At 41.4% G+C, this 13,258-nt stretch overlaps 1 protein-coding gene across 3 annotated transcripts in view; it reads right to left on the bottom strand.

The window, feature by feature from the left end:
* PLCG2 (phospholipase C gamma 2) overlaps nt 1-13,258 on the bottom strand; it is a 58,107-nt gene that overhangs the window by 27,181 nt on the left and 17,668 nt on the right. For all 3 annotated transcript variants that reach the window (XM_039353484.1, XM_039353483.1, XM_039353485.1), the window contains exons 3-8: nt 7,568-7,711; nt 7,014-7,107; nt 5,801-5,848; nt 2,677-2,761; nt 733-816; nt 327-370 (exon numbers count right to left, since the gene is read on the bottom strand). In XM_039353484.1, the coding sequence (XP_039209418.1) occupies nt 327-370; nt 733-816; nt 2,677-2,761; nt 5,801-5,848; nt 7,014-7,107; nt 7,568-7,711 (499 nt within the window). The remainder of the gene's footprint in view (nt 1-326; nt 371-732; nt 817-2,676; nt 2,762-5,800; nt 5,849-7,013; nt 7,108-7,567; nt 7,712-13,258) is intronic.

Below are 13,258 nucleotides of genomic sequence, written 5' to 3'. Positions count from 1 at the left end.
TAGATGGGGCTTTTCTGCTCAAATAAATGAGAAGCAACAAACTCTGACTTAGATCATGGCTTGTTTGGTTTCAATAAACCATAATCCGGAGTTCATGAAGGTTATATCAATATGAACAGGATGCAGAACGCAGGATGAGATTTGTGGATAGTGTGGTTTACTAAGCCAGCGTCTCTTGCTTAAAATAGTACACAAATACAGTTAAATGTATCTCATTAATCTACTGTGACAAAAAGAGTAAGCAACAAAATTGTATCGCAGGGAAGATTCTGATCGAAGCACTTTAAATGTGGTTGTGAATAAAATTGCTTCACACAATATCTCACCCTAAGAGGAACATGGTAGAATCCTTTTTGAATTCATCCAGAACCTGGGAAGAGAAAAATGACGAATAAAGAACAAATAATTTTCTTCTGCATAGAACAGTTATTGCCTGGAGAAAAACAGGTGTTCAGACAAGTGAAAATCATCAAAAGCTTTGGTTTATTTCTATCTATATCTATATCTGTATATCTGTATCTCTCTATATATGTATATATGTATATATGTATGTATGCATAATAGACTTATAGTTCTGAATCTACTCAATTAAAAGCAAGGAACTTTGGTATCATGCCTGAATTAAATATAAGACTGAAAACCTATGTACTAACTAATTACTACATGTCAGGTTACAACACAGAAAGATACTCTACACATTAAGAGGAAGTCAGATAAGAGCAGAACATTTACCGATTTCTGTTGGTCAAACATAATCTTCTTGTAGAAAAGATGAAATTGCTCAAAGCTAAGTTCTTCTTTAGCAGCTTTTATTTCCTGAGTAAAAAATAAATAAATAAGCCATCCCTAAGTAATGAGGCAGCAATTTAGATTTTTGCCAAAGCTACACCTACCCCAAAGCCGTTTATCCCGTCCCGGATTAGAGGAAAGGCAGTTACGTATCCTCTAATCCAGGGCTTTTCAACCTTTTCACCCATTGTACCACTTTTAGGATATGGCAACATCTGAGGACCACCCGTCGCCTAGCAAGGTGTCAAAAACGTGATAACCAAAAAAGAAAAAAAAGGAAAAAAGTGATAAAGTACAGGTAGTCCTTAACTTACAACAATTTGCTTAGTGACTCTTAGAAGTTGCAATGGCACTGAAAAAAGTGTCTCCCAAGCCACAGCCGAGCAAGACACCTGCCTGCCCACCCGGTGGCACTCTTCCTCCTGCCCGAGGTTTTCATTGTTGTGAGCATTTCTGTTGAGGATTGGCAGCGGGGGTGGGTGGGTGGGGGTGTTTGGTTTTTATTCCCCCCGTCTGCTGGGTGGTTGCAGCAGGTTTTGGTCGCTTCACATGACCCTGGGACACTGTGACCGTCATAAATATGAATCAGTTGCCAAGCATCTGAATGGAAATCACAAGACCCTGGAGAGGCTGATCAGCGCTTCTTCTGGGCTCAGCAAAAGCGCCAGGATCAGCGCCGAGCTCCAGCTGGAGCCTGGCACTGATCCTGGCACTTCCACTGAGACCTGACAGCCCTGCAGCTCCAGCCATCTCTCGCTCAGGCTTGTGCGGTGCTGCTACCAGTTCAGCTCATTCCCCTCCCCCGCTACCACTTTTCTAGGATGGTCGCGTAACACCTGCCAGGTGCCCATGTACCACAGGTGGTACCCGTACCACTGGTTGAAAAGCCCTGCTCTAATCTAACAAAAAGACAGTTCTGCACTAGGGCTTCAGAGATGAAGTTCTGGCCTTCAGAAGTTGTGGGTGCTCCATCACTGGAGACTTTTAAGAACAGATTGGACACTTGTCTGAAATGAAATACACTCTCCTGCTTATGCAGGGGACTGGACTAGAACAGAGGTCCCCAACCTTTTGGGCACCAGGGACCGGTTCCGTGGAGAAAGGTTTTTCCACGAACCAAAGAGTGCGTGGGTTTGTGTGCTGCCTGCATACCACGGATGGGGCTTTGTTTGTTTGTGCGGACTGGTTGCTGGCATGCTGTGGGCCAGTACCGGTCCATGGACTGGGGGTTGGGGACTCCTGGACTAGGTCCCGTCTGACTCTGTTATTCTGGTGAAGATTTTGCATTTGTGCACAGCTGGAGAATATGGCTTCTATTAATTTGCTCGCCTAAATGTGAATGTCTACAAGCCCCACAGCTTATGGACTGATATTATAGTATAGTTAGGCCATGTGTAACTGACAGACTGGATGCCAAATTGTGATTTTAATATAGATTCTATGTGTTATTTATTATTTATTCTAGAATTTTTAACTGTGGTATTTAGGGAGTGTTTTTATTTGTTCCGGTCTCTGGTCTTTGACTGTAATTTGAACATGAACATCCAGGTTCCTGCTGTTCTAACAAGAGCACTAGTCAGGAAGAAAACACACAGAAGACATTACTTCTTTCCCAGAGATGCCACATGGGTTTCATAGGAAGAAGGAACCATTTTCTGGGTGACTGTGGTGTGCACACTGAAAAGCTACATTTACACCCCTTCCCCATGCCCATGGAACAGCAAAGGGAGATGAGAGTTCCTACCCTCTGCCATTAACAACATCTTTCCCAAGATGGGGAAAAAAAAACTGTTCCCCAATGAAACCCAGAAGACAGATTATTTTGGAACTACGTAAAATGCACGGTAATAGTAAGCTGCAGGACATGTCGCCTAAACCAATACTCACCGCAAACTTATCTTTCAAGTACTTCACACTGTTCACTTTGAAGTTGATGGAGGGAAGTATTGTTTTCAACTCTCTCAGGCTGATGCTGAATAAGAATAAATACCAAGAACATCATTCTTTTTATGTTCACTCAACATTCTTTATTCAACAACGGGGCTGTCGGTCCCAACTGTGGTTACTAAAAGAGGACTAGCTGTGAAATGATGTCCAGAGGATGCTAAAAAAACAAAACCCCAAAACCTCAGGAAGCTGAAGGACTTTTTGAGACTGGATAGAGTCTGCCCCAATCAGGTTGGTGAAGAGAACATTTCACAAATGAAATATCGCTACTGAAAATATAGTCTTCAGCCGAGAATATTTGCATATCAGGGTTGAACTGTGGCGTCCTTGATGCTCTCTGAGCTTGCTTGTTTTCTTGTAGACGCTTCATCACCCCACTAGGTAACAGCTTCAGTAATTGAAGGCAGTGGGATTTGCGCTCTGTTTAAATACTCTGCTTGTCTTATGCTCTGCTTGCCTTATGAGTATTGGTGGAAGTGTTCTTGGTAGTTCCTTGATTCCTTGTATATAAACAGAGAGCAAAACCCACTCCCTTCTAGCACTGATGATGTTACCCAGTTGGGTAATGAAATGTCTGCAAGAAAACAACAAAGCTCAGAGAGCACCAAGCACCCACAGTTTATAAAGTCTCTCTTACTGCCCCTCAGACCTTCCGAATGAAAAACCAACAGAGGACAGCCTTGTGCTGATGACCCTTCAGGACCAAAACAGATAAAGATAAAAAAAAAACCCCATCATGGAACCACCATGATTTAAAAACAACAAAACATAATATCAATGCAACACAGCTCAAAGGTTTATAATACTGGTCAGAAGCAGTGCTGACTCCCACCCGCCAGCTGTAGTATATTGTGGCTTGTTGTTAGTTGTGAAGTCGTGTCCAACCCATTGTGACCCCATGGATAACGTTCCTCCAGGCCTTCCTGTCCTCTACCATCTTCTGGAATCCCTTTAAGCTCACGCCTCCTGCTTCAGTGACTCCATCCAGCCATCTCATTCTCTGTCGTCCCCTTCTTCTATTGCCCTCAATCTTTCCCAGCATTAGGCCTTTCTCCAGTGAGTCCTTCCTTCTCATTAGGTGGCCAGAGTATTTGAGTTTCAACTTCAGGATCTGGCCTTCTAAAGAGCAGTTGGGGTTGATCTCCTCTAGGACTGACCAGTTTGATCGCCTTGCAGTCCAGGGGACTCGCAGGAGTCTTCTCTAGCACCATAGTTCAAAGGCCTCCATTCTTTGTGGCTAGAGAAACGATTTGTGGAAAAATCCCTACTTAAATGAAAGTTTTGATTTTATAAGACCGTGGACATTTGTGTGCTTTTCTGATCTCACAGTCTGGCCCTTTACGCTGTGAAGGAATAACACCAGCAAGGCATCCAAAAGTCTGAAGGCCATGCTAAATTATTACATTATCATTATGTGGCACAGCGTGTGCAAGGAGAAATGATAGATGCTGCCTTAAACTCAGACAGTTACTCTATTTAAGAGAAATGATGAAGTGCACTCCAATATGCAGGAAAGGTACACTTGACTAATTCACTCATGTCAGCTGCTATGTTGATAAACTGTCTTTTCATTATACGAGGTCATATTTTATAAGGAAAACAGTCACTGGCTATTCGGTTGAGTCATTTTTCCCCCCTCCTGGAAGCATACTGCAAAAATATCTTTAGACCTGTTTCTCTTTCGCAATGGCATCTTCCCAAAAGATCCCTCAGAATACCTGAAGCAAAGATTCCCAAAATCTTCTGCAAAATGCAAGATAATTATCCAGTTTGGCAAGTTATGAAGCACTTCCCTGACCTTAAGATAACACCAGCTGTGTTGCTGTTTTTGTATTGTGAACACAATCAAGAGGCGGTCAAGGTCAGACGAGGCACACTTAGGGCAGCAGAAAAGATCCTGCTACTCCTTGGGCCTCTCATTCATCACACTTTTTTCTTCATTGTGTTGTTTCTTATTTAAACAAAGGTGCCAGCTTGGTGTTGTGGGCTAGGATCAAATAACAGGATGGGCTGAGCCCTTCAGCCATCTCTGGAGACTCAAAACTCAACCTTGGTCCCACCAGTTCAGCTCCTGGGGAAACCTGCCTTGACATCTTATGACCTGATGCACAATAATCCAGCACTGGTGCCCATTGGCAACCAATTTTCAGCAACACCGTCCTAAAACCTGACTGGAGACTAAAACATATGAAGAACAGCTGCAGGAATTGGGTTCAGCTAGTGTAAAGAAAAGAAGAAATAGGGGAGATACAATAGCAGTACTCCAGTATTTGAGGGGCTGACACAAAGAAGAGGGCATCAAACTATTCTCCAAAACTCCAGAGGGCAGAACAAGAAACAACGGTTGGAAACTGATCAAAGAGAGAAGCAACCTGGAATTAAGGAGAAACTTCCTAACAGTGAGAGCAATTAACCAGTGGAGCAGCTTGCCTCCAGAAATCGTGGGCACCCCATCACTGGAGACTTTTAAGAAGAGACTAGAGAGTCACTTGTCTGAAAGGGTATAGGTTTCTTGCTTGAGCAGGGGGCTGGACTAGAAGACCTCCAAGGTCCCTTCCAGCTCTATTCTATTCTATTCTATTCTATTCTATTCTATTCTATTCTATTCTATTCTATTCTACTCAACTCTACTCTAATCTACCCTACCCTACTCTATTCTGTTCTATTTTCTATTTTCTATTTTCTATTTTCTATTCTATTCTATTCTATTCTATTCTATTCTATTCTATTCTATTCTATTCTATTCTATTCTATTCTATTCTATTCTATTCTACTCTACTCTACTCTACTCTGTTTTGTTCTATATTCTATTCTATTCTATTCTATTCTATTCTATTCTATTCTATTCTATTCTATTCTATTCTATTCTATTCTATTCTATTCTATTCCTATTCCTATTCCTATTCCTATATATAAGGCCTAGTCACATATTCCTATTCCTATATATAAGGCCTAGTCACATGGGGTTTTAGGAGACTTTTTTTAAAGTGACTTAATTACAACAAAAATACATAATAAAGAAAAACAACAGAGCACAGCTTTAGAATCTGAAATGAATGAGTACCTGTTTCTTCTGGATTGATCCACCGAGTAAATCAGCTTCCTCAGCCAGCTTTAAAGAGCCAATAAAAATACAGCCAGGATTAGTTTTGTAAACAGAAGACCGAACTTAATGATGTGTTGTAATTTCAACATATAAAACATCAAAACAGAAATGAATGCTCCTGTTTCAACACATAACTTTCTATGAAGCGCAAACTGCACCAAAGTATCTTTTTAGTTTTTCTGTGACTCTGGGACAGATTCTGAAGAGCCTGTCTAACATTTCGGCATCAAACGGCATGAATTACACAAATGAATGTGAAAAATGTTTATTTATGAGCAGGGAGACCATTCTGGTCACTTTCAGCATGGAGCTAAGACTAGTGTATCATCAACAGCATACTAGAATTACTTATAGACAATCAGTCCAGGTAGAGGAAGAGGAGGGATGGAGAAAGAGAAGAATGGAAGGAAGAGGAGGATGTGAGATGTGAATTTAAGTCCAAAGGGGATGAAGATACTTAAGATCCATTAGAAGGACGTCACTCTACCTATCAGCAGCTCATTCGAGGAGCTTTTCTAGATTTGCAAAGAGGTTGAATGGGCTCCAAAATATATGTATTTGAATTTAGGTGATTCAGAAGGCAACAACCTTAACGAGAACATATAACATAGAATAAGAGCTGGAAGGGACTTCGGAGGTCTTCTAGTCCAACCCCCTGCTGAAGCAGGAGACCTTATACCATTTCAGACAAATGGTTGTGCGGTCTCTTTTTGAACTTCTGAAGACTGAACTCAATTCAGGTGAGACTGAACAGTTAAATGAACTGTATATATACCGGTATATAATACCGGTACATAATTGGGTTTGTCTAGTCTAGTGAAAAGAAGGACTAGGGGCAACATGGTAGCAGTGTTCCAATATTTGAGGGGTTGCCCCAAAGAAGAGGGAGTCAAGCTATTCTCCAAAGCGCTTGAAGGCAGGACAAGAAGCAATGGATGGAAACTAATCAAGGAGAGAACCAGCTTAGAACTAAGGAGAAGTTTCCTAACGGTGAGAATAATTAACCAGCGGAACATCACTGGAAGCTTTCAAGAATAGACTGGACAGCCACTTGTCTGGAAAGGTACAGGCTAGAGCAGGGGGTTGGACTAGAAGACCTCCAAAGTCCCTTCCAACTCTTGTTATTCTATTACCAGAATATATATCAATACGAAACAGCTCTTCCACATACCTCTCTGTAATTGCTGGGGTGCCTGCATTTATAGCTTCCTGGTGCAAAATGCTCAATCCACAAAGCCATTTGTCAGCCTCCTCCTTTGAGTCAGCTGCAACAGAAAGGAAATGTAAAGATGCAAATTAAGAAACTTGATGATGCAACAAAAAAGGGGGGGACAACTGTTATCCCACCGCACAGCTTCATGATGCCAAGAATAAATTGCATACTTCTGAAGGAAAGCAAAATGCCTAAAAGGAATTCCTTGAATTAAAAAAAATTAGAACCATGATCCCCCCCCCCCCCCCAAAAAAAACTTGGCCAATTTAATATATGTGGACTTCAGCTCCCAGCATTCTGGAAGCTGAAATTCACACATCTTAAAATGAAAAATGTAACTGTATTTGTTTGATTTATTTGTTATCCTTCCAGACGGCACCAGTCTCCTTGCATCAGCTTAAAAAATATTTGCAGTTGGGAATAAGAATTAAGAAGACGACAGCAAGCATCTGGAAGGAGCAACGTCGCAATCCCAGATTTTAAAGGACAGATTCAGACAAAATAGGTTTTACCTGCCAGACTTAAAGTGTTGAGGACAAACTGAGAGCCATAAAAAATGGTGAAGCAATGTTCTTCCTTCTGACGTGCACTTTTTCCACGCTCAAAATCCTTTGCGTTTTTTCCTGGTCTGAGCTCCTTTATTTCCGTTAAATCCACTGGAAAGAAAAACGAAAGAAATCTCAAATGTAAACGTCGCTTCGGCTTAAGCCAAGTTTCTAGAGGATGGCTACTGAGTCCTAGTTCACGATCAGACACTTGGGTAAAACTGGTGCAGGAAACTCATTGTCTCGAACAAGAGCACAAAAATGTTGCCATCTAACCAACAAAAAACTAGAGCAAATTAATTAGTTGTATTTCTCCCTCGATCGCCAGGGTGCAAGGTGAATTTTGCACTTGTAAATAAGGTTTGATTTTTGGGCTTGCAATTCAAGAGCACCTTCCCAGGAATCTACTCAACCATCATCAAAATGATATTTCTTTCATTTGGGCACCAAAAGGTTAAACAAGTCTAGACCTTTTCTCTGATATGTCAGCAGCCTGGTGGAATAGCTCCCCCCTCCCCCAAAATAAGGACCACCCTATCCTTGCTGGTTTTCTGAAAAAACCTTTCCCCCTAGGCCAGGATTTTAATGGGGCTCTGGTGTGGTTGTGAATGAGTCTAGCCTGGAAAGTTCTTAAGAGGCTACCTAGTTTTTAACTGTCTGTACATCTGAGTTTTGTTTTTAAACTCTGTTTGCTGTCCAGAATTTCTCGGGTGGCTGTGCGGATATATAAATTCACTTATTAAGTAAGTAGGTACATAATAAGTAAGTCACTATGTGTATGGGGATGATCCTGGGAGACAGGAGGAATTGCTCCAGAGTAGACAATGACCAGGTGAGTCCGCAGAAGGAACGGCAAACATCTCAAGGAGAAATTCTCCCTAATTTCTTAGACTGTAAAGGGGAGGGAATAGAGATGTACCTCCAGACTTGCAAAATTCTCTTACTGCAACCTTACTATATCCCACAGGTGCTTTTTCAGGAGGCAAGTGGACTTTCTTGTTTTTCTTTGAAGACCTTTCACTTCTCATCCAAGAAGCTTCTTCAGATCTGCCTGGATGGTGGGGAATGGAAGGATTTATACTCCTTGCAGACAGCTGGTCATTTGCATTCTTTTAGAGAGTCGTTGAGGCCACTTGGAGGTTTGTCTGCGTCCTGGGGGTCACCTGAGTGGTGCAAATGGGTGTGGAGCCTTCTTGGCTGCAGGATGTTTTCTGCCCTGTGTCCCTTCACTGTTGAAGACAGGTGCAGGCTGTTGGGGATGAACCTGTGTTGTCTGCATCTCAAAACTGAAGCACAATGTTAAATCCAAGAAGGCTCCACATCCTTAGGACACAGGTAAACCTCCAAGTGATCTCAACAATTCTCTAAAGCAGGGGTGTCAAACTCAATTTCATTGAGGGCCACATCAGCATTGCGGTTGTCCTCAGGGGACCGGGTGGGTGTGGCCAGAGTGGGTGCAACCTACTGGGTGGGTGTGGATGGAGTGGGTGTAGCCTACTGGGTGGGCATGGCCAGCTCTACATCATTTGTGTCAAGGGTGCCTGTGGGGGCCTGGGCAGGACTGGGACAGATCTGAGGGTCTCTGGCAGAAGGGGGTGGGACTGGGGCAAGCACCAAGGCATGGTCCATTTCTTCATTCCTCACAAAGGGTGACACCTCCCCAGCATGCACCCAGGGGGCGGGGCCGACACAGCAGCGGCTGGTTCCTCGCTGTTTCTAGACGGCCTTGTGGAGCTAAGACTGAATGCATTTCAGCATAGATGGCCACCACAAAATTGTACATTGGCTCCCGGCTGGCCTGGGCCAGGGCCAAGGCAGCAGGGGCCGTTCCCTCACTGTTTCCAGGATGGCTTCGCGGGCCACATGAAACCACTTCACGGGCTGCATCCGGCCCCCGGGCCTTGTGTTTCACATGTCTGCTCTAAAGGAATGCAAATGACCAGCTGTTTGCAAAGAATATAAATCCTTCCTTTCCCCACCATCCAGTCAGAGCTGAAGAAGCTTCTTGGATGGGAAGCGAAACGTCTTCAAAGAAAAACAAGAAAGTCCATTTGCCTCCTAAATAAAACACCTTTGCGACAACCATGACTGAGAATCTCCATAGACATTTAACCTTACTATAGATTTAAGGCTAGTACTTCTAGCTGTGCTTCTTGTCTTGAAAGGTGATCCTATGCTAGATGTGACCCAGGGTTTCAGGGATGTCTAGCTTTGCACCTTTCCAAAAGCATCATCTTGACCACAGAAATCCTGAGGCAGCAGCCCTGCTTTAATAAACCAGGAAGCTGCTTCTCATTCACCAGCTATTCTACATCTCAAAAAATGTTTACAGAACACAAAAGGGCTTTTTTTCTGACAGATGCTATCCCATCAAGGACAAACAGGTCACAGTACAAGAAAGGCTGAAGCTTCAACCTGGCTAAGTGAAAATAAAACAGGTAGAACCTTACCACTGGATCAAACCCTACATTGATTTATTTACCAGTTATACTAGGCAATCATCTTAGAATCATAGGGCTGGAAGAGACCTTGGACGTCTTCCAGCCCAAGGTAGAAATCCTTATTCCATGCTGGACAAATGGTTGTCCAATCTTTTCCTAAAAACCTCCAGTGATGGAGCACCGCAACTGATATATTTACATCTATTTCCAAACTCTTTTGCATGTTATGGACTAAATATGTGTGAATATTTGTATTGTTGCAAACACTTCTGTCTACTGAAGACAATTTATCCCAAGAATTTAAAATGTTCTAGTGAATCCTAAACTATATGATCAAATTTTTATTACATTTTCTTTCATATCTGACCAAACACCTTCTCCTTTGAGTACATTATATTCAGATAGTCTTGTTTTCATTTGGAACAGCTCTTCATAAATTTCCAAAGAAGTTATTTGAAGTGGAGACCCATCAATAGTGAAATGATCTCTGTAGGACTGATGCTTCTGTGAGCATTTTGGGATTCAAAATTATCCTTTTCCCCCACAAAAAAAAAAAAAAAATGAAAGGGAAGTTAACATGACATAAGCAGAGCACCAGATTCAAATAACAGGTTTATTTCCAACAATGTTAGACCACGTGCCCATTCTTAGAAAATGAATTCTAAACGCCATCCAAACAGTTTGTCGGGAAATGTTCAAAAATGCTTCCTCATGGCAAGGTTTTATTAACGTAATTACATCACATGGAAGAGAAAGGAAGAGAGAGAAAAAATCAACTTTATTTGAAACACGAGGAGCATGCGTTCTTTCGATAAAACCCTGACTCAAAAAGAGAGGAAGTGGTTTCATTCCACTATGCAAACTGGATGTAAGAAGAGACAAGACTTTCCTACAGGTCAAAGGTTAGAGTTGAGGAGCGAGGAATAAATTTGAATGTTTCAGTCTAGAATCAGAATGATCTCTCGTACTATTTACATGATATAGTCCTAAGCAATTTACTGAATAAGTGTAAAATGTAGGTGCAAACAAGGGTAGATATGCTTTTGTACAAATAAATGTGCATACATTTATATTAAAACATAATTACATGATTTAATATTTTTGAGCAACATAAATATAATATAATAATAAAATAATTAGCTACAGACTTCACAAGCAATCAGCGTAACACGGTCACGGGCTTATCAACTACTTTTAGAAATAATGGAACAAATGTACAAAAAACAAAGGTAAGGAATAATATAGAAGTTTTAGAGCTATATTTTGTTTACGGATCTTTGTAAAATGCTATTCAGTCATTTAGAAAATCACTTTGTCCCCCTCTCTCTAACAAGAGATAAATAAGTATATTCAAGATTACCTCTGTCTGGTCAAGTTTATAGGGAAGGAGAGATAGCAATGGAAATTTAAGATATCCATGTAAATGTATCTTGCTATGAGTTAAAAGAAGGCACAATTAATTCTGGATTTGTAGTCTGATCCAGTTCAGCTCTTGCTTTTTCACCAATAGAAGAGAATATTGTAGCTCAATATTCTCTGAGCATGGCTGTTTTCGTGCAGATATTTTGGGTCTAGTTGGGTAATGAAACATCTGCCAGAAAACAACCAAGTTCAGAGATCACCAAGGAGTCTTATGTTTTTAAAACATGTTCATAAGAGGGCCGGTTCTGATTCCAGAAACGTCCTCATACTCGCGGGCTAATACAATAGCTTCCATTACTACTACTACTACTATCAAACTGTTGACTTGAGCACTTACGTAAAAGTCAAAGTAGATAGATAACATTAAATCTTTGTTTGTAGAAGAACGTTGGCCCAACTTTCAGTGACTACAGTAACAAGGAGAAGGGAAAGGAAAGGGAAAAAGCTGACTCAAGTTAAAGCCAAGAATTGACATTAAGATTATAAATGGGAAGAAGGAGCAGGTGTTCAAATTAGTCTCTACCCATTTTTTCCCTCCTTTATATCAAATTTAGGGAAAGTCTAACTACATACCCTCCCCAGAGTCAATACCAATGGCAGCAAGATATAAACCCTGTTGAATAAATAAAACAGACATCTACTGAAACAAAGAAAGTCTGATTCCATATTTCAAAAAACACAGCTGGTTTTTTTTCAAACTCTTTCCATCCCTTCACAAAATACAGGTGTAAAACGGAATGCAAACATGGACAATGGGATTTTGTTTTTTGTTTTTTTTTGGGGGGGGGGGAAGTCAACATGACCAGTATTTTCACTAACCAGCCTTGGATATGGAAAAAATTTTAAAAGCCGTTGTTTCCTTTGCAAGTTTGCCTCACTGACCCCAAACAGAGAAAACAATAGCTTAATTCTTGTTTCACCTGGCTTGGCATTCTGTTTCATGTAGCTGAAAACACAACTGATAGCTTAGTACACGGGTGTCAAACTCACCGCGTCACATGATGTGACGTATCACAACTTTTTTTTCCCGCTTTGCTGGAGCTGGGGTGGGTACGGCCTCCTTACGATGCAACCGGCCCGCGGGTTGGCGGTTTGACACCCCTGCCTTAGTACATCAATCCGGGGGAAAAAAACTTTTTAAGTTATGGGTATCAGCTTCATTATTTTTGCATGCCTTCCCGCAAAAGTGGGGACTGGGGAGATACGATAGCAGTGTTCCAGTATTTGAGGGGCTGTCACAAAGAAGAAGGGGGGGGGGTTTCAACCTATTCTCCAAAGCACCTGAAGGCAGGACAAGAATGGAAACTAATCAAGGAGAGAACCAACCAAAAAATAAGGAAAAATTTCCTGACCATGAGAACAATCAATCAGTAGAATGGCTTGTTTCTAGAAATATGTTTTTCCTATTATGGATATATTCCATCTATAATCTATATCTGAACTTTCTTCCCTCTCCTTCCCCTTCCTTCCTTCCCTTCCCTTCTTCTTCCTTCTTTCCCTTCTCCCTCTCTCCCTTTTCCTTCCTTCCTTCCTTTCCTTCCTTCCTTCCGATGGCCTATGAAATAAAACCGAGAAAAAAAAATCTACAATTCACATATGATGAAGAAACTAGAGGTTTTATGCATGCTGCATGAAAAAGAGTGCTGGAAGGTATATCTTTTAGATTACTCCATCGTCATTATGCCACTGTTTTCTTTTCCTCCTCTGATTTTTAACAGATTACGCTTCTAAATTGGAGAGGTGCACAAGGGGAGATTAATTGGTAAAAATAGGCAGTCAGATGATGGTGGAAAAG

The sequence above is a fragment of the Crotalus tigris genome, unplaced genomic scaffold, assembly GCF_016545835.1.
Source record: "Crotalus tigris isolate CLP2741 ecotype Arizona unplaced genomic scaffold, ASM1654583v1 scf7180000018525.42219311030:4301911, whole genome shotgun sequence".
Taxonomy (NCBI): Eukaryota; Metazoa; Chordata; class Lepidosauria; order Squamata; family Viperidae; genus Crotalus; species Crotalus tigris.
The sequence above is the reverse complement of the archived record's forward strand: the minus strand, read 5'-3'. Positions and strand labels throughout refer to the sequence as shown.